This window comes from Arctopsyche grandis, chromosome 12 (genome assembly GCF_051622035.1).
Source record: "Arctopsyche grandis isolate Sample6627 chromosome 12, ASM5162203v2, whole genome shotgun sequence".
Taxonomy (NCBI): domain Eukaryota; kingdom Metazoa; phylum Arthropoda; class Insecta; order Trichoptera; family Hydropsychidae; genus Arctopsyche; species Arctopsyche grandis.
In genome coordinates, this window is record NC_135366.1 from 19,062,144 (window position 1) to 19,083,287 (window position 21,144).

The 21,144-nt window shown below is 33.8% G+C and overlaps 2 protein-coding genes across 2 annotated transcripts; one reads left to right on the forward strand and one right to left on the reverse strand.

Annotated features, from left to right (window-relative positions):
• Positions 1 to 593: 593 nt before the first annotated feature.
• Positions 594 to 6,833, reverse strand: LOC143920455 (zwei Ig domain protein zig-8-like). Its single transcript, XM_077443344.1, has 7 exons — positions 6,818 to 6,833; positions 4,491 to 4,834; positions 3,448 to 3,549; positions 3,078 to 3,186; positions 1,081 to 1,227; positions 864 to 998; positions 594 to 748 (listed from the first exon to the last, which is right to left on the reverse strand). Exons 1-7 carry the CDS (start codon positions 6,831 to 6,833, stop codon positions 594 to 596), a joined length of 1,008 nt encoding a protein of 335 aa, XP_077299470.1.
• A 1,013-nt stretch (positions 6,834 to 7,846) lies between these two features.
• On the forward strand, positions 7,847 to 11,898 carry LOC143920367 (uncharacterized). Its single transcript, XM_077443239.1, has 2 exons — positions 7,847 to 9,046; positions 11,501 to 11,898. Exon 1 carries the CDS (start codon positions 7,851 to 7,853, stop codon positions 8,967 to 8,969), a length of 1,119 nt encoding a protein of 372 aa, XP_077299365.1. The 5' UTR covers positions 7,847 to 7,850; the 3' UTR covers positions 8,970 to 9,046; positions 11,501 to 11,898.
• The last annotated feature ends 9,246 nt before the right edge of the window (positions 11,899 to 21,144 follow it).

The window sequence follows — 21,144 nt, forward strand, 5'->3', positions numbered from 1 at the left end:
ATATATTAGGAATATTTTTATTACATCGGGAGACTGTATGCATGAAAGTGATTTTTTATATATTTAAAAATGATACATTTAGTATTTTATATTGATGTGTAAATTTATTCTGAATAAAACTACTGTCTTGTGACAGTATTCGTAAGCATTCAAATACATGTTTTAGCTCTTAATTTGATATTTAGTCAGTTATATAAATACTGATATGATAATTAGTATGTATGATAATATTTTTAAAATAAAATTTTTGATATGTCGTTTTGACTTTCACTTTGATATGGTAAATTATTTATGTATTGAAATTATGCAGGTAATAGAATATCACGAAACCTTTTTTATTGGAATTCGTTTGAAAAATAATAGTTAATATTTTAAAATGTTCTAAATGATATAAAAAATTATTAATGATGAGTAATCTTATCATATGTATAATATTTATAATGCCAAAGAAAATATACTGCTTTGATCTTCATTTATACTACACCATCGTTAATATTAGAGTATAATTTTTAGTTAATAATTACAAATTTATTACATATTCCGTCCGTTACTAATAATAATACTTCACATCACATTTATTATCATGGAAAATATTATGCAATTAAATGAACACCTTTCACGAAAGCACTCAATAGTGTATTCGTTACACACGACAAGTACAATAGAAGACAAACGATCAGTTTTGGCTTGGGGTTAGCTCTCGATGTGGCACTTTGATTACCATGCTGCATAGCAGCAGGAGTTTCACCTGAAAAATTCCAAATTCAAATTTAAAACAGAAACTTTCCAACCATCCACGACCAAAGTCATACAATATTGATAGCTCGTATATTTTATTTAAAGTCCTCCATTCTTCAACTTACTATGTAGAATGTGCACGGTCACACTGTCTGGTTTGGCATTAGCAGGTGCACAAGTATAGTTTCCAGCATGCCTAGGCTCTGCATGTTGGATGACCAATTCGCTAGATTGCCTGGAATGGGTAACGACGACTCCATCTGAAATATACATATGTAAATGAATCGATAAACGTTCTCTTGTCATGATACTGCGAATATAAATCGTACTATTGACATTTACCCAAGTCATAATTTATCATCCTATTTTCGTGATACCAGAATAGGTATGTGGGAGGCTCAGTCGATTTCCGCACTTGACAACTGAGCCGAAGCATTGAACCTTGCTGTACTATTTTATCTGGTCCACCAATTATGTCCGCGTTTGCTTCTGGAAATTTCATAAAATATTCATTAGTTTTGTTATTTTTATATATGTGTGTATGGCGGTTCGTCTTTAAGGGAAACCGATACCAAAAAATAAAATAAATTTTGTTTATTGTTGGTGACTGGTTATTCATTTCGGGGTAGTCACTTATCTGCTGTGGTCCCGTGGTCACCAGTTGTAGTTTACCTGCTACAAGTGGTGCAGTGTGTAGAGTGTAGATAGTCAGTCGAAGCAGAGAAAAAGTCTTTTAAGGGCCGAATACGCAAGCCCTGGTCGTCTATATTCTGCATACGATTTGAAAAATACATGACACCATCAACGTTTTTCGACATTAAAACTATGTTTTGCAAGGCATGCTTAAATTGTAAATTATAATATGTCAATTCTTTCATTTTTATCATTATTTTTTTTATTAATCATATACATACATGTTTGTTTTAGACATACAATATATGTAATGAAAAAAGTCGATAATACTATAACATATATAAAAACAGACGCGATGTAAGGATGTATATTTGTATGTATATAAATGGAAGAACGTGGGGACAGTATGGAGAACCAATCACAGCCGAGTATTTTAGACGCCGGGAAGCGTGGTAGTGGGAAAGTGGGGGGGGGGGGGAGTGTTGAGCGTCACTCGAATTCATGCTAGGAGCGCCGGAGTCATCGGGGGTGCTGGGGTAAAAGCCCCCAGGGTGCCGGAAACGTCGGAGGCGCTGGTGGCGTCGGTGATGCACAAGATGTATCACTTCGTAATTTCTAATTCATGCATCAATTTCTTTCCGAAACCAGCTGTTTCGATTTCGATTCTGGATTCTAGAGGTACACACACACACACACACATACACACATTTATCATTTTGAACGGGTTAGGTTGCTAAGTGTATAATGTGCCACTTTTTATTACAATTAATATTACGTGCGCGTGCGCCTATAAATTTCCTTACATTATACAACATATAACTTTATTTTTATTCGTATTTCAATTCCTTTTCGAAACCACCCGTTGAAATCAACGGATACAACACTAGTATAATATATATATATAAACGGATGCGATGTATGTGGGTATGTGCCAGACCGTGGAAACACAGCCAATCAGATTCAAGAGGTTGAGGAGACGCGGGGAAGCGTGGTAGCGGGGAAGTGGGGCGGGGGTTGGAGCGTCATTTGACGTCAGGATGAGTGATGGATGAGATCATTTGGAACGGGTTGGATTGCTGAGCGTGTAATGCGCGCACTTTTTATTACGATTAATATTACGTGCAGACAGACACCCATGGCCAAACTTGTACATGAATACTAAACACATTCCACAATGTAGGTATATTTACCAATCGACAAATTCGGATTTTCGATGAATTTGCGAGAAACGTAACGAAGGGGGGATGCTGATTTTATTGGATCCTTCACAACACTTAAGTTAGACAAAATGGCGGATTCAAATTCAGACGGTCGATCTGAATTTGGTAACTATCCAGATCATGCCAGCAGCATATGAGCCGTTAAATTTGAAAGTGGAATAAGTACACTTTTCTTTATTTCAAGAAATATTTCGTAAAATATTAAATATAATGTTTTTCGTTTAACAATATTTAAAAATACGCTGGCCTGTAATACGTTAATCCTGCTTTTCCGAGATTCTGGACATATCAAATTGAAAGAAGTTATAACAAAATTGTGAATTAAGTACAGAAATAGTGCTTTTTGAACTGAAAATTGGACTTGCAAATATAGCGGCTCATATATAAATTGAATGGTTTATCGATTCCGACCTGTATTCGACCTCTCTACTGGTTGACAATGGCTTACCAGTGAGCTACAATAAATATTTCCACTGAAATACTTGCCCACTATGACCAATTTCACGTATAAACTGGTAGGAGGATGTGTTGGTACTTGACATTCGTACATGCCAGCATCACCAGGTGCTGCGAAGCGTATATGAAGAGCCCAATCCTGAAATTTAAAAATGTTTTCCCGTATAAGATATATCATATATGTACATATATATGTATGTATGTACATACATATATAGCTAGAATATAGAACGAAGTAATTTTGTAAAAGGATGAGGTAGAAAAAGGGGAGAATATGGAATTTTGTGATAGAAAAAGTATGTATATAATAATCAACCAAAGTGGCAATAAGGTTAATCATATTTTACCACTTATTTTGATGGGTGGTTTATTAATATTTAATTTTATAAAATAATTTTACCCTCGGATGTCTCCCATGAGCTGCGAAAAATCTCGGATCTGCGCTATAAGTCACCAGACCGACAGTCAGTAAAGAATGGTTCTTCTTTCGAATCCATGTCACCTGAAATTAAAGTATTCACTGAACGGTATTCGTATTACGTACTAATATTATTTTTAATTTGCATTATTTTTTTTGTTAATTAGAAGCATCTTTAATTATTCTAATTTTTACTACGAAGCAATTTTCGATGATTGTGTTTTCACTTTATAAATTACTTTAGTGATTAAAATCACTTTGGTGACCCAATTAGTGATGTTGGACCTATATTAGCAACGTTGAAAGGAATTGCTTAAAAATATATACTATGTACATATATATTTAAGTATTATAAAACGAACTCAGTCTGTGTTGTGTTAACGTTATTGATTTTTTTAAAATTAAAAACAAATTTGAATTCCTAGAATATTCGAGGCGAGCTTAAGTGAATGTCTAATGACCTGAATCTAAAGGTTATTTTATATAATGAGTGTTTTAAAAAATGGAATTTTGAAGAGCTAATTAGATAAAATAGTTTGAGAGGGTATGAATAGTCGTACAAATATATGTATATGTGTACTAGCATATTCACAATGTGGACCCATGTAGTTAATTTTAAGTTCAATATTCATTAATTTAAAGATTTTTTTGTTCATATCTTTAGCTCAATTCTCATACAAGAGTGCTCTTGAAATGTTGACAGTAAAAATTTCGTCGATTTCTTAGAGCGAAATTCGCAACAGCGATTTTGCTTCGAAAAGTAACGTCGAGCTAACGACCCGTCAGCACACACTTCAACCCAATCCAGTGTTCATACAACTGATCATTTCCATTCTCGAGGTGTGTTCGGTTCGAGTGGTTCAAATTCGTTTTTGTTTGCACGCCACCTCGCCTGAGCCGTAATTGAATAAGCTCGAAATAGCACCCACCGAGGACGTGAACGGAAATTTTTAAAGTGATCAACCGCTACACACCATATCCGAGAAAGGGCCGTTTCTATACCTACGTTGAAATATGTGTCTTACTGTATTTTCGGCTATGTCGTTAACTTCGCAGTGTAGGATGGCCGTGGTGCCCGTCTGCGCCATGATCGTGGTACAGTTGGGACTCGAGAATATGGTAGAGATGTTTTTCACTGTTGTTTTTTGACCCTTTTTGCTGCCCTTTGTTGGAGTCGAAGGCAGCAAATTGTTTATTCCCTCTTGGCTTTCGGTCTTGCTAGGAGCTTTCTTCGGTTTTTCACTGTTGTGTTGGATTATGGTAGGTGGTTGCGACGTGAAAGCTTCCGATGAAGATTCTGGAAGAGCCAAAGATGGCAGTGGAGATCTCGAATCCCCGTTGTGCCTGTGGGACCTCGCCCAACGATGCACTGAAAAATGTGCAAGAAAATACTGTTAGAATCAAAGTTAAATGCAAAGTGTTATTTAAGACGTTTTAATACAAAAACGAGAACGTATGTTTAGTTTTAGATTACTACATTTGTATATACATATGTAATGTTTTGGCGCCCTTGGCAAATATCTAATTTAGCGCCTCTTTATTTTTGTTGTTGTGTTAAGTAATATATACATATATGTGTGTTGTTGTATTAAGTAATATATATATATATATATATATATATATATATATATATATATATATATATATATATATCATCATCATCATTATCATCATTTACAGCCACTCGCCATCCACTGCTGGATGAAGGCCTCTCCAACACGCTTCCACCCGTCTCTGTTTTGCGCAACACTCATCCATCTCACCCCGCACATTTTCCTAATTTCGTTCACCCATATTCCTTGCGGTCTTCCTTTTACCCTTTTGCATTCTCTCGGGTACCATTCAAGCTTTTGTCCACCTTTCGTCCATCCTCCTAGCTACGTGACCCGCCCATTGCCATTTCAATCTCTTCACTCTATCCACTATGTCCACTACTCTTGTCATACTTCTCACCCACGTGTTCCGCTTTCTGTCTTTTCTCGTTATGCCAAGCATACAGCGCTCCATACTTCTTTGAGTGCATTGGATTTTATATAGCATCTTGGTGTTCAGTGTCCAAGTTTCACATCCATACGTCATCACTGGCAAAACGCATTGATCAAAGATCTTTTTCTTCAGGCAGAGTGGCATTTTTGATTTAAAAACAGCATTCATCCGTCCAAATTTACTCCATCCTAATTTCATACGTCTCTTTATCTCTTCATCTTTATTACCAGAAATGTCAATTATTTGACCTAAATAAAAATAATTATTTACTACTTCTACTGGTTTATCATCTAATGAGATGCTATCAGGCATGCAATACCTATTGAACATTAGTTTGGTCTTATCTACGTTAATTTTTAATCCTACTTTTCTACTTTCCCTGTCCAGCTGTGTTAGTCTGTTAAGTAGGTCAGCTGAATCACGAGCTATTAAAACTATATCGTCTGCGAACCGAAGGTGACTCAAGAAGCGACTGTTGATGCTTACTCCGGCTTTGTCCCATTCCAAGTTCCTGAAAACTCCCTCAAGCACCGCATTGAATAACTTTGGCGAGATTGTATCTCCTTGTCTTACTCCTTTTCCTATGCTAAATCTATCTGTACCTGAAAAAATTTTAACCGAAGCTGTGGCATTCTTATATATTGCAGCTAGCAGCCCCACATAGGGTTCCGGTACTCCCTGTGTTTGTAGAGCGTTAAGTACTGCATTGTGGCTCACTGTATCGAAGGCTTTCTCATAATCGACGAAACCTAGGCACAATGGCCGTTGATATTCGTTGGCGCGTTCGATTAGTTCGCCAACTACTTGGAGGTGGTCCATTGTACTGAAATTTGCCCTAAATCCTGCCTGTTCTATAGGTTGGTTCTCGTCGAGGATATTCTTCAGCCTTTCTGTATTTCTTCTCTATTCCTAATTATTACTCCGCTCTCTGATCTGATTGCGATCATTTGGTTTTTGCCTAAGAAAAGATCCTGTTTGCACTTTTTCAGGCTACGGTTATTCTTAATGGTATTTTCTATTAGCTTGCTGTTAAAATCCCTGACATCCCTGACTATTCTCTTTTTAATTTCCTTATTTACTAGATTGTATTCTTGCTTATTATTATCCCTATCTAAATTCCTTTTATGCTTAATTAGGTTTTTTGTTTCCGCTGAAATTTTGCTTAATTTAATCTGTTTCCTGAATCCACCTAATTTCTTACCTGTTGAGGTTAGAACCGAACTAATTACAGTGTTCAATTCCTCGATGTCTGCTTCTGGGTTTAATTTCTCGTATCTATTTCCAAGTTCGAGTTCGAATTCCTTTTTCCTAGACCTTAGTTGAGCGAAGTCTGGAGAGCTACTGCATCCTTTTATTAATTTCCTACTCCTTCTTATGTTCATGGACGAACCGAAATGTAATATTGACAACTTGCTATAATCACCGAGACTCTTCACATTAGTGATTCGATCATAGAATAGAACATAATGTTATTTTGTCTGATCTTTAGTATTTTCAGATGCATATATTTATGTATGTACATGTATTAAAAAAGGATGTTTCTATGGTTGTCCGTCAGTCCATCATCCCAAGTTTGAAGGGACCATTAAAAAAGTGCATGAGCCATGCCAGATGTGCTTGTTTGTTATTATTTTAATAGTTGCAGAAATAGCTTTAGTTCTGGAGAATTGTTTTTCAAAATAGTTGTTTTGTGAAGAAAAAAAATAGTGAAGTTTTGTGAAAAGGTGTTCTTAGAGGGTTCTTAGAATAATAGAATCGTAGATTTGGTTACAGGTCGTAGGTACATAAGAAAACATATATTCAATATCAAAGTGCGTATCTTATGAAAATGTGATGGAATATTAGATTTAGCCAAATAATGGGAAATTTTCATAAAAAAAAGGAATTTAAAGAAGTAGAGTTATATACGAGACAACCAGTATATTATTGTATAAAGCACTGCGGTACTCTTTGTGATCTAAGATCGTATTATTTTTTTGAATATCGTGAAGGAACGCCAAGAAACTCCACCAGTAATAGATTTGTATACATATATAAAGTCTGCAAACAGTTTAAAGTAAGTATACATATATCACAAAATATATAAACAAGGGTATATCCGACGGATGTGACGGCCGGATTTTGCAAATAACGAGACAACTGAAACCGTTCTGTCACTCGTCACTCGACGCTCCGTGAGAACGGACGTGCCGAAGACGTACTCTCTGTGCGAGCGCTCATAATACAGCGATACGCCATACCGTCAAAAAACCCACACCTTTTAACATACAAAACAAACACCCCCCACAAAACGAACACATGTTGGCACCATGCGAGGATCCAACCTGAAAAAGCGAATTAAGAAGACACTGATAACTACAACCGAAGCTCCTCAACCAGGCTGCTCTCAGACCGCTCAGATGGAGACCGAGTGGCAGTTTCCAAAACATACGGCAAAGAACGTGAAAGATGTTGCTCCTGAATTTAAAATTCAGGAGAAAAACAAATTTGAAGGGCTCTTGGAAGTTTCCGATGTCCCCAGAAGCGGTGGAAGAATCCCGCCCATCATCATGACAGCTACTGGCACTCACGGCAGCATGATCGAGTCGATCAAGAAGTTTATAAAAGACTTCACAATGACTTACATTGGTCAAAATAATGTCAAGATACAATGTAAAAGTCTTGAAGACTTTAAAAAACTTCGGGATGGATTGACACCAGACCGACAATTCCATACCTTTTCCAGGAAGGAGGAAAAGGAAATAAAAAGTGTCGTACGTGGCTTGCCGAAATTGCCGGAAGCTGATATTAAAGATGACATCATCAGACAGGGATTCCCTGTAACCAAAGTCATACAGATGAAGACGAAGGAGCCTAGGAGCAACGCCACCGAGCTATACTTGGTGTTCTTCGAGCCATCGGTATCGGCAAAGAAGATTAAAGAAATCCGGTACATCTGTTACACAAAGGTCAGTGTCGTTAAATATACTAGTAAATCACAAAATATTACTCAATGTTTCAGATGCCAAGAATATGGACACGCTGCGAAAAACTGCAATCGGCAGGCCAAGTGCGTCAAATGTGCCGGCACTCACCTCACCGCACAATGCAATAAAGGAATAGTTACCCCTGCTGTCTGCTCAGGCTGTTCAGGATCTCACCCCGCTAACTTCAAAGACTGTCCAAAAAGACAGAGCTATCTGAAAATGCTGGAATCGAGGAAGAATCGAGCATCAATTGTCAAAGCAAACCCTTGGAAACTCCCAGTGGCGCAGCCACAAAATATCCCGGTCGTTAACGATCATAACTTCCCAAAGCTACCGACCATTAAAACTCCTTCACCAAATATCCCAAATATCCCTAAAAAACCCCACCAACCAACCAATCCCAACATTCAACCAACAATAGACCTAACTTCCATGGCGTCTATGACGAAGATGTTGAAGATCCTCCAGGAGATTCGTGCCAAGGCCAGCGGTTGCACCGACAAACTAGAGCTGGCACTCATGCTTGTCGAATATCTCGATGTCTTTGATTAACGGGAGGCGCCTGAACATTCTAGCTTGGAATGCTCGTGGACTTAAGAATAAGATTGACGAACTAGAGTCGGCGATCGGTGAGTACTGTGTTGACATAGTTTTAATCTCCGAGACCTTCTTAAAACCTCATATCCGTATTAACCTACCTAACTTTAACTGCTATCGCGAAGACCGAGAACAGCATGGAGGGGGAGTTGCCATTTTTATAAAATCGTCAATTAAACATTGTCGCGTAATAACTCCGCCACTAAAAAATTTAGAACTAACCGTCATCGAACTAACAATTAACAACACCCATCACATAGTAGCATCCGCTTACAATCCTCCCCAAAAACGATTATTGGCATCCGATCTTAACAAAATATTTAACATTGGTAGTTCGGTAGTGGTAGCTGGTGACTTTAATGCCAAACATCCGTTATGGAGTTGCGTAAACACTGACCTACAAGGCACAACTCTTTATAAATACATTCAACTAACAGATACAATCTTACTTCATCCGGATACATACACACACTATCCCACAAATAACTCACAACCATCCACACTAGATCTTGTCTTCGTCAAGAACTGCCCAAAAATATCGACACCAAATGCCCTTCAAACCCTGTCGTCTGATCATCTCCCGATAATCTTCTCAATCGACGGGAAACCCGAGGAAATCATCAAGCATAGTTGGGATTACGGGAGAGCTAACTGGCGAGAGTTCAAGTCATACATAAATGACCAAACCATTCTAACTTCTACCACACTCACAAACAAAACCGAAATCGACAGCTCCATAATACACCTAACGGAATCAATAACTCGATCCAAACACCTTCACATACCTAAGACACAATACATTGAACACAAATTAGAGATAACTGACTTTGTTGCAAATCTAATTAAAAGTAAAAATAAACTCCGTAAAATTTGGCAAACATCAAAAAATCCAGCATTGAAAACATTAATTAATAAGCTCACATATCAAATTAAAATTAGAATCAAAGAAATCAAAAATGAAGCTTGGTCTAAAAAATTAGAAAAATTGAGCTCAGTTGATGGCTCTCTATGGAAATTAGCTAAAGCGATTCGCAGGACAAAAAACTCGATTCCTCCATTAGATGATGCAGGAATCTCAGTGACGCGTGATTGCGACAAAGCAGAACTATTATCAAAATCCTTCCAAAAACATCACACACTCACACAACATTACAATCACATACCAACGCATAATAAAGTCAACCGGTCCATTAAAATCATCACAAAAACTCCCACTAACAGTACTAAAAATATAAAATTGGTGCATCCGTGTGAAATCCAAAATATAATACGTAATTTAAAAAATAAAAAGGCACCTGGGCGAGATTCAATAGATAACATCACAATCAAACAACTTCCATTTAAAGCTTTAGTCTCACTATCTAAAATATTCAACGCATGTTTACTCACCGGGTATTTCCCAGAATACTGGAAAACAGCCAACGTAATTCCCATACTTAAGCACGATAAAAGCTCAAAAAACCCGGCCAATTATCGACCCATTAGCTTACTTTGCACGCTTTCAAAAATTCTGGAAAAAATAATCTACACACGTTTACTTAAAGTCGTAAATAAGAAATTAATAAATGAACAATTTGGATTTCGCACTGGACATTCCACGACCCAACAACTACCAAGACTAACTGAACACGTGACGAAGAACTTTAATATGAAGAGAAGTACCGGAATGGTATGTCTCGACATAGAAAAGGCCTTCGACACGGTTTGGCACGATGGACTCATTCATAAGCTCCTTATTAACAAAATACCAAACTACCTAATTCTCATCATCAAATCGTACTTAACTCGTAGAAAGCTAGTGGTTAGCGTAAATAATGAATTATCGTCTCCAAAAATAATCGCAGCTGGCGTTCCGCAGGGGAGCTTGCTTGGCCCACTCTTGTTCTCCATATATATAAATGACATACCTATTCCAAAAAACTGTCACATAGCCCTATATGCAGATGATACAGCTTGCTTCACAAGTAGCAAAAAACCAGACACTATTCTTAAAAATCTTGAATTTGCAATTAAAACAATGACTGAACACTTCACTAAGTGGAAAATTCAAATTAATCAAACCAAAACAGACGCCATATTCTTTAGTGTTAGAAAACATAAGCCAAGTTTAGATCTGAAAATCCCCTCTGGAGAAAGTCTGAAATGGCAGTCGGTAATAAAATATTTAGGAGTAACGTTTGATAAAAGAATGAGATGGGCACCTCACATTGAGGCAGCGAAATGCAAGGCGATGCGGGGTATATCCTCAATATATCCAATATTTAATCGCCATAGTTCTTTATCAACGCTAAATAAAATAAAATTATATCGCGCGCTCATATTACCATTATTAACCTATGCTTCACCTGTATGGAATAACGCCTCGAATACTAACCTTTCCAAGCTCCAAGTAATACAAAATAAATCCCTTAAAATAATTTATAATACACCCATATATACTAACCTGAAAAAACTGCATGCTATATATAATATTCCGTTTGTTACAGACATTACTAACAAACTAACCAGTAGATTCTATGAAAGAATCACTAATAACCATACTAACACACTTGTGAAGAGTCTCGGTGATTACAACAAAATGTCTATACCCTTCAGGTATAAACACAGATTACCTAAACACAATCTGCTTTAGGTCATCGACTTTAGATAGTCTTTAATTAATATTATGTATTAGATGTATTATGAACATTTATAAGGATTGTAAATAGGTTTTTGAGCTCTTTTTCCTATTATGCTTTAGATTAACATTAGAATAATATAATACTGTAATTACTAACCAAATTAAATTAAAATTGTAAAATAGAAAATGATCAGTAGATCAGTAGCTATTAAAATAGATATAAGATGTATTGTGAACATAATTTCGTAATAATAAAAAGCATTTAAAAATCAAATCAAACCGTTCTGTGAGTACATATTTAAGACCTTAATTTCGTTTGAGATGTTTGCGTGGAATTAGGAAGGTATCTAAGGGCCCCAAATTTTCTGAAATAAACATTTTATTTTGCTCATCTACGTGTTATTACGTTAAGTGTGAAGTTTGAGGGATGAGGCCTTCAAAATTGAATTATCATGCGTGAAACAATGAGGGCAAATTCAGTAATGTTGAATAATTTTATCAAAGTATTACATATTAAATAATATATAATAGTCCTATACGATGGAGTTATGTATTTCGTTTCAATCTTTAAGGAAATAGGCAAACACACGAGGTGATGAGTATATTATCGCATCATCATCATTTAATATTCACCATCCACTGACGAATGAAGACCTCTACAACACGCTTCCATTCGTCTTTGGTTTGCGCATCTGGATGTACATACATATGTACATAATGTAAGTGTATAAAGCTGACATTTGTAGAGGATTGATTTTAAATTTCTGTGAATATATTTTTCTTAAAAATATTATATAATTTGACGTTGTATATAAAAAGAATTACGATTATATCATAAGTTATATGCAAGTCGTTTGAGCTTTTACGTATTTGTATTTACTTGGGTATTTGTACTCAGATTGGAAAATTGATTATAAATAAAACAATATAAGTATGATAAAGGTAGTTTTTCATTTGCCAGATTGCTTCAAAGCGGCCTGAATAAATTTATTTGAGCAAAATTGCTTTGAAGCGCATGAAAAATATGAAAATGAATAAATGAAATGAAACCTTCCAAGAAATTTTCTCACTTTTTTTCGGTTGTCAAATGCGCAAAATATACATATATACATATGTACATACATATATGAAAGGGTAAGAATTTTGAGATTTAAAATAATAACTTTGTCTTGAGAAGATTATCTATTGTAATTAAAAATATGTTATATCCAACTAAATACTGAATTTTCGTACGATTTTTTTTTTGAGAAGAAAATAATGTACATACTCTGGTTAGTTAGCAGTCAAATCTATCTTCAATTAGACTCATTAAGCGTCGCATGAAACTTTTAGCTGTCAAAATCTTCGAGATGTCAAAAGTATTTAAAAGGCAAGTCTTAAAGGCAAATCTTGAGACACGATTGACAATACTTAAACTTATGCCTAATAGTTTGCGCGATGAAAAAACTAGTTTGTTTGTCAATTTAATCTTTTGTGTGCACTATAACGAAATTTTAAACGATTTTTAACGAGATTTTAAACGAGCATTTGAGACAATAGATAGGAGTATTTTATTAGATAAGTTATATAAATTAGGAACCAATGGTTTACTATCAAATTGGTTTAAATCATTGTGAAAATTGATAAGGTTTTATCTTCTGAAAATGAAATACCTCATGGAGTGCCGCAAGGGTCTAAATTGGGACCCTTATTATTTATATTATATATTAACGATATTGTTAAGGTAGTTAATAAATGTAAAATAGATCTGTTTGCAGATGATACATTAATATATGTATATTATAGGAAATAAGGTTGATGTAATGTCTGAAATTTTAAATAAATAATTAAATTATATAAGTGATTGGTTATGTGAAAATAAATTGAAGCTGAATGTGAATAAAACAAAAACGATGTGGTTGAATAATAAAAATGTATTTAATGAAGTAAGAATTGATGATAAAATTATTGAAATAATTGAAAATATAAAATATCTAGGAATCCACATAGACTCGAGACTGAATTTTATGGTGCACGCTGAATACATCATTAAAAAAATGGCTAGAAAAGTTGGTGTCTTATGTAGGTTAAGCAATATTTTAAGTAGAAAAAGTAAAATTTGGTCTATAATACAATGGTCTTGCCACACGTGGTTTATTGTGTCACTGTGCTTAACATGCTTAGTGGCCAAGATTTAGGAAAGATACAAAAATAACAAAAAAAAGCTATGAGAGGTATTTTGAATGTGGGTAGATTAAAATTATTAGAAGTATGTTAGATGAATTGGGATGGATGAGTATGAGAATTAGTTTAAGTGTTAATACATTGTCTTTTGTTTATAAGTTAGATCATAACTTATTACCTAAGTATTTTAATGATTATACAATAAGAAATAGAGATAAACATAGTTATTATACTAGAAATAAGAACAATCTAGTTGTAGGTAGAGTAAGAAAAAATAAGACAGCTAGTGGTGTTTTTTACAGGGTTTTGCTATTGTACAATGCCCTCCCTGAGTGCGTCAGGTCTTCTAAAACCATGGATGCATTCTTGCGAGGTGCGAGGAGACACCTCTGCAAAGGGCAGTGCATATACATTTGTAAGTAATTAAGAATGGATGGAATGGAGTTAAGTAATTAAGAATGTATTTTTAAATTAGCTAGATAGCTAAAATTAAATAAATAACTGGCCTGATTCGTTGGTGTGTTGGAAAACTAGTATGTTCATGAATGGACGAAATGTACACTTGGACCACATGTATGTATGTACATATTATGCAGGGTAGATGATAACTTTCTTATTTACTAGATAATTGGAAACTACGTTTGAAATTTCGTTAAGTAATCTAAGGTCTAATCATAGATATTCAACATTTAGTCTATTTTCCGGTTATACATTCATTCATTTGCAACCTCGAAGTGTTCGTCTATTTTTGTAAGTCATATTTATTTTCATGTAAGTGTGTCGTTTCGTTGCCATAACAGCCTCCAGTTCAAGTTAAATGACTTGTTTTGATCCCCAAAAGCCTTCATAACCGGCGTAATTAAAAGTTTGACGCAAAGCTCGTCTTAGCGTAATATCGCCGATGTGACGCCTCTTAGCGACGACTTTGCGAAATGTTCAGATGTCGGAAAATGTGCGACAATCGAATTAGCGGCCAGATTATATTATAAAAACAATGAAAATTGCTCCTAGAAACTGTGATGAATTTTCTGAGAAATTCGTTTGTTACATGTACAAAGCTACTTATAAACATTGTTCACAATTCTACATATATACATATTCAGAATATTTCTAAACATATATTTTTTAATTTATACCAGGAAGGCCAGACAGGTAAACCCAATGCTTATTCCTGGCCAGAAACATTGTACATTTGATACAAGTATTATTAGTATTATAAAAAGTAAATACATATCAACTAACACCCACAGAGCGGTCTACGTGACGAGTCAGAATGTTAAATTACAGAAAACACAAATATCGGTAGGCAAAGATCGAACATCGAAAGATCTTAAGTCGAAAGATCAAAAAAAAGGGTGCATGGTAAACGGTACATACTCACTTAATTTGCGCGAGCAGGATACAACAGGAACAAGAGGAACAGGCTTTTCCTCCAGTATTAATGTGCGCGCGCAGAATACGGGAGGAAAAGCCTGTTCCTCTTGTTCCTCTTGTACCCTGATCGCGTAAATTAAATGAGTATATACGTGAGTATGTACCGTTTACCATGCACTCTTTTTTTGATCTTTCGACTTAAGATCTTTTGATTTTCGATCTTTGCCTTCCGATATTTGTGTTTTCTGTAATTTAACATTCTGGCTCGTCACGTAGACCCCCCACAGAGACATATATGGCCAAATTCGTAAATTTGCAGTATTTTAAAACAATCCAGTAAATACATAACAATTAACATCCACAGAGATATTTATGGTGAATCTTTAAATTTGCAGCATTTTATACAATTCAGCGAAATTCGAGATTGCTTAAAACTCGAGATTTGCGACAGAATGGGTAAGGTTGCCAATTTTTTGGAATCGTTTCAATTAAAATCAGATAAATTGGCAAACTCTGATAGGAAACGATCGACCTGGAGTCACAAATCCAAGGTCTGGCCAGCAGAAACCAGTGGGTTTTGAATCCGTGAGCACTCTGTTCAAAGTATTATACTACATATGTATAAATTATAGTTAAAAAATATACAATGAGCATATGTATATGTACATATATATTCAGTTATAAGCTGCAGGGGCTTCAAATCTTTATTTTATATGCGATGATTATTTTATATGAAATTTCCATGAAAATGAAAACGTACAATAACATTTCTTCATATATATTTACTTCTAGACAAAATATCAAGTAATGTTTTTTATAGTCTTTTTTCGTTTTAATACCATACAGTATGTATATAACTATGTATGTTCACTTCAAATTGTATTCAATAAATAGTATAAGGTTTTATCCAAATATTATAACTGAAAATTGGTTTTGAACTAACATGTAATCTTCAACAGGAAAATAATTTGTGACGCCCATTAAAAAAGTATTTACATGTATATATTTTTAATATCATTTTGGAATATAATATACCCATAAAATTTTCAATTTATACACAAGGCACAATATTTATGAATATAATCACACACACTTAATCGTGAAATAACTACGAGAGCAGAAATAAAATGAAATTTATTCACAATTGTGTCGATAACGACATGACTTATTGCATATTCGATATCGTAATAGGCGTTTCGACATCGAATGCACGCTGTTAATTCTTGCGACATTGACGCCATAATTAGAGCTTTTGGTGGTTTTTTTTACGTTTAATGTTGTACATAATATATGTGAGGGTAAGAGGAGGAAGTAAGAAAGCTTTCACGGTGAAGAAAAGCGGCTAATGAAAGAGCGTTTTTAAATTATTTCGGTAAACTTCGATTCCGCACGCACTATTATATACTATTAGTAAAATTGCTCTCGAGCGATAAATATAAATTTATTTAAAAAAAGTGCTCTTGAATATGTTGTTGTTGCTTTTTGTGCATAATTTGGGTAATTAATATTATGGTTGTAATTTCAGACATATTTTTAAATAAAGTTTTTATTAAATTCAATGATTTTCTATATACACATACATATGTACATATGTATATACAACACGTATACTATTACATAAAATGGGACTGTACATATTATGAATATGCCATGTTAAGAATAAGAAGCAACAATATATATTTTATTTTAAATACGGTGGCTTAGAATAGGTGTAAATAAATTTAATGTTGAATTTATATCAGGGCTGTGGAGTCGGATCAGAATTTACCGACTCCAACTCGAATCCAACTTGAATGATATTAATAAGATTGACTTTTCTTGCCAACACACACACACATATATATATATATATATATATATATATATATATATATATATATATATGTATATGTATATATATATATATAAAAAAGGATCACTTAAACTGACATGTAAACCGATTTATTAAATTATTGGTAATTAAATAGATATATGTATGTAAATAAAAATTACATACATTAATATTGTATGTGTATGAATTTCATACAATATAAATCAATGAGAAAAATGAGAAATTTATTAGTGTACTTACTTCAATAAAATTGGAGGCTAACAATAATTATAATAATTTAATTGCTGAAGGCTTACATAATAATAATAAATAAATTACTGGAGGCTAACAGTAATTAAAGAAAATATTAAAAAGGTGTCGGTCAGTCGATTTTTTACGACTCCGCTTGAAATACTCCGACTCCAAGACTGATTTATATACACCAATTTATTAATATATTATTTATAAACAAGTGTTATTAAATACATAAATTTATCAATGTATTATTTAAATACATGCATACATTTTTGTTAAATACATGCAAACATGTACATATGTACTTACAATAAGTGAAGTTTTGTGATCATGTAGAAACTCGACATCAACCTTTTCTTGGCTTGTATTAAAATCTATTTATTTTTGAGAGAATTTGAATACCGCTAGTCTTATGAAACTGAAACAAGATATCAGTTACTGAAATGATTATTGCGTTTGTACAAATTGACCGGAAGTGGTACTATCCTTTATATGACCTCTTTTTTTTATAAATTTTTTGATTCAATTATTTCCTCAGTCGTTCAACAGATTAGGCTGATTTTTTATGTATACATAATATGTATGATACATTTTATATATCAACTCATTATTTTTTTATGATCATATTTATTCGAAAATTTATATTAATTATTTATACATTATTATATTATACTATAGATAATCCGCATGGAAATTTTAAATTGTCTAATCAGAGTTGTACACACATGAAGTCACGAAGTTTATTTTATCGTGGCATAAACGACAAACAAACAAGTTTATAAATACGTTGTCTAACTCCACGATACCACCGTGTGGTTTTTCGAAAATAATTTTCATAATTAGCTGACAAAAGTGTTGTGTTATTTCCCTAACGATGATAGCATCTCGTGTCTCGGCGTTCAAACATTTGTTTCCCGGTAATGTAGCGTGATCAAGTCGAGTATAGATAGTTGGCAGAGGGCCGTTATCGTTTTCAAAACGGCGAAAATAGTTTGAAAAGCTAATTTCGAACGGCACGCGAACAAACCGAACACGTCGTCAAAGGGTTAACCGAAAACTCCTCTCGGTGAACACGCGTTATTTAACCCACGAGTGTCAGTTAAATATCCCGCTGTGATTTTCTTTCGGAAAATGCGATCACCATTTCGACAGGGGTAAAAAGCGAGCTTTTGAACCCGCACACCGAATAAAGATAAGAAATTTTCACTGAAAAACTTTTTGTAAAGTTAATAATATGTATACGAGATAAGAGTATGTAGTCAGAATTTCGTTTAATTAAGTTTGTAGAAATTATTTAACACAATCCCCTCCGTTAATGTTTTTTTTTAGATAAGAAAAAACATTATACAAACAGCACGAACCATTTTCGAGACAATTTTTTTTGTTATCCAATTAACACTATATGTAGGTAACGTTGAATCTCGATAAACGTCTAATTGACGTAGAACATGCTGAAGTCTAGCTGAAATAATACGGTATCAAGTTGTCACTTGTGATGGTGAGTGAGCAAACACGGTACTAGATTTAATTGGCATCGAAGACAAGTAGTACACTTGAATTAATAAATATGTATAGCTAATCGGTATTTGAGTGACATCTGTTCACTTAAACCTTCCACGAAGAGAAAATGGATCTTGTATTCATAGGAATTGTACGTATTTGTGCAAATAATTAGTTCATGAACATAATAAGTAACTGTATTAGGTATACCTATATAGAGTGAGTTTACTTATTTTTTTCCAAAATTAAATTTCATAATTATTGTGCTGCCTTGAATATGCGACTATTTTGATGGTCATCAATCAATTAATTGCAATACTGGTAAGCAGTGTAAGAACGATTCTAATTGCTTTGAAATTAATTTTAAATATACATTATCTATGTATATATATATATATATATACATTATCTATGTATATATATATATATATATATATATATATATATATATATACAGTGGCGGACTGGCCATACAAGCGTACATGCCCGATGGCATGTGGGCCCCACTATCCGTTAGAAAATATGGGCCCTCAGTAAAATTAAATAACTTTTTAACTATTTCACGTGTGTAAAACTTTATAGGATATTGCACTTTGGGACCTAGAGTTTGGGTATTTCAACAAAACAAATTTCTTACGATATACACAAACAACTAATACCTGCTTTAACAGCCCAAGGATCGGTTAACTTTTTTTATTAGGCTCGAAATGTAAGTTTCAACATTTGCGTGGGCCCTTTTATCGGGCCCATTTCCAATCTCAAGGTTATTTAATATTTCCAACCTATGTAACAACTACCTAATGAAATAAAAATGGGAATAAACAAATTTCCGTGAATAATATAAACTGAATTGCTTAAAACAATTTTGATAGGACGATTCATCATCAACCAGCGATTTAAATTTACTTCATACATACTTTCAAAATAACATTTGATTATACTTCGACGATATAGTAAGATTTAAATACACAATTTTAAACAGTTTCCGAATATAAAATCTATTCCTAATCTAGACACATCCATGTATATAGAAACATAGGATAGGGGCCCCTCCCCAAAATCTCGATTTTCGATTAACATTAATTGAAAATATTATGCATTTTTTGTTTTCAGGGACGTAATTTGGGGGGGGCACTCGCCCCCCTAAATTAAGGAATAGGTGAATTTAGAAAATATTATGAATTTAATGATTAATGAGATACTATGGATCTATGAATGCTGCGTTTATTTCTTATATTATGTTACTTTTGTGTAACTAATAAAATAATCGCTGCTATGTGCTTTGAAAAAAAAAGATTTTATTATTTTGAAGCAAATATATTTTGGTTTTTAAGTGGTATGCCTTGGGTAACATTCTTAGAAACTGTTCATCCCATTGAGCGAATCGTTAGAAAGGTCGCCTTTACTTTATTTTGTCTCAAATGTGTATCGTTTATTTTTCCGAAAGTTTGTATATTTTTTTTATATACTGATACATTTTGATGGTCGACTTTTGTTAACCATTTTGCGACCATGTGAAGATTTTTGGAAAAAAATTTTCGCCTGCGGCGCTTTTTTGGCTTTTTACATAAGATATTTTTATATATATTTTTTCAAAAATAAGCTTATTTTTTCATATTGTATATTTTCCATTTTTATTCCGATATAAAAAAGATTTTTTGAAAAAAAAATCAATTTGACCAATCTTTGCCTGCCCCCCCCCCCCCCCCCAAGAAAAAGCTGAAATGACGTCCCTGATTGTTTTCTACCGAAAGTAAAAGCCGCTTTTATGCCGCATTCTTTTATGATGCATTCTATTTACCTAGGACAAGGATTAAAACGAAATATACAATGTAATTTATGGATCTATATTGCTTTTGCCATTTTTCTTGTACCTAAATTTGTTTATTCCCATTTTTGAAAATTTTATTTATTTTTTGCCCTTGATTTTTAGCGTGATGGAAAGAAGAAAATTTTGTTATATGTGGGGGGGGGACAATTTTTTTTAACCCTGGGTGGGGCCCCCTTTGACTCCTGGCATGCACTGATTTCAGTCCCAGTCCGCCACTGTATATATATATATATATATATATATATACATATATACATAATAAACAGTTGATCTTTTACTATTTCAGTTCGTGGTAAAATCATTTCATATCTCAAAATTGAAAATGGAATGTAGAAATGTAGTAGAAATATTGAAAGTATGTGGATGTGATTTCTTGTTTTATTATGATGCAATCAACAAATTGCGAACCAACTAGTAAGTTTATGTATGTAAATATAATATTAAAATCAATATAAATACATTGTTTATATATGTATGTATGTATGTACGTGACTAGTTGAACATTTAATGTAATAAATGAAAGTTTGCCTATTGACCTGAATTTAAATGTTGAATCCATTTGCATATTTAAACTGCA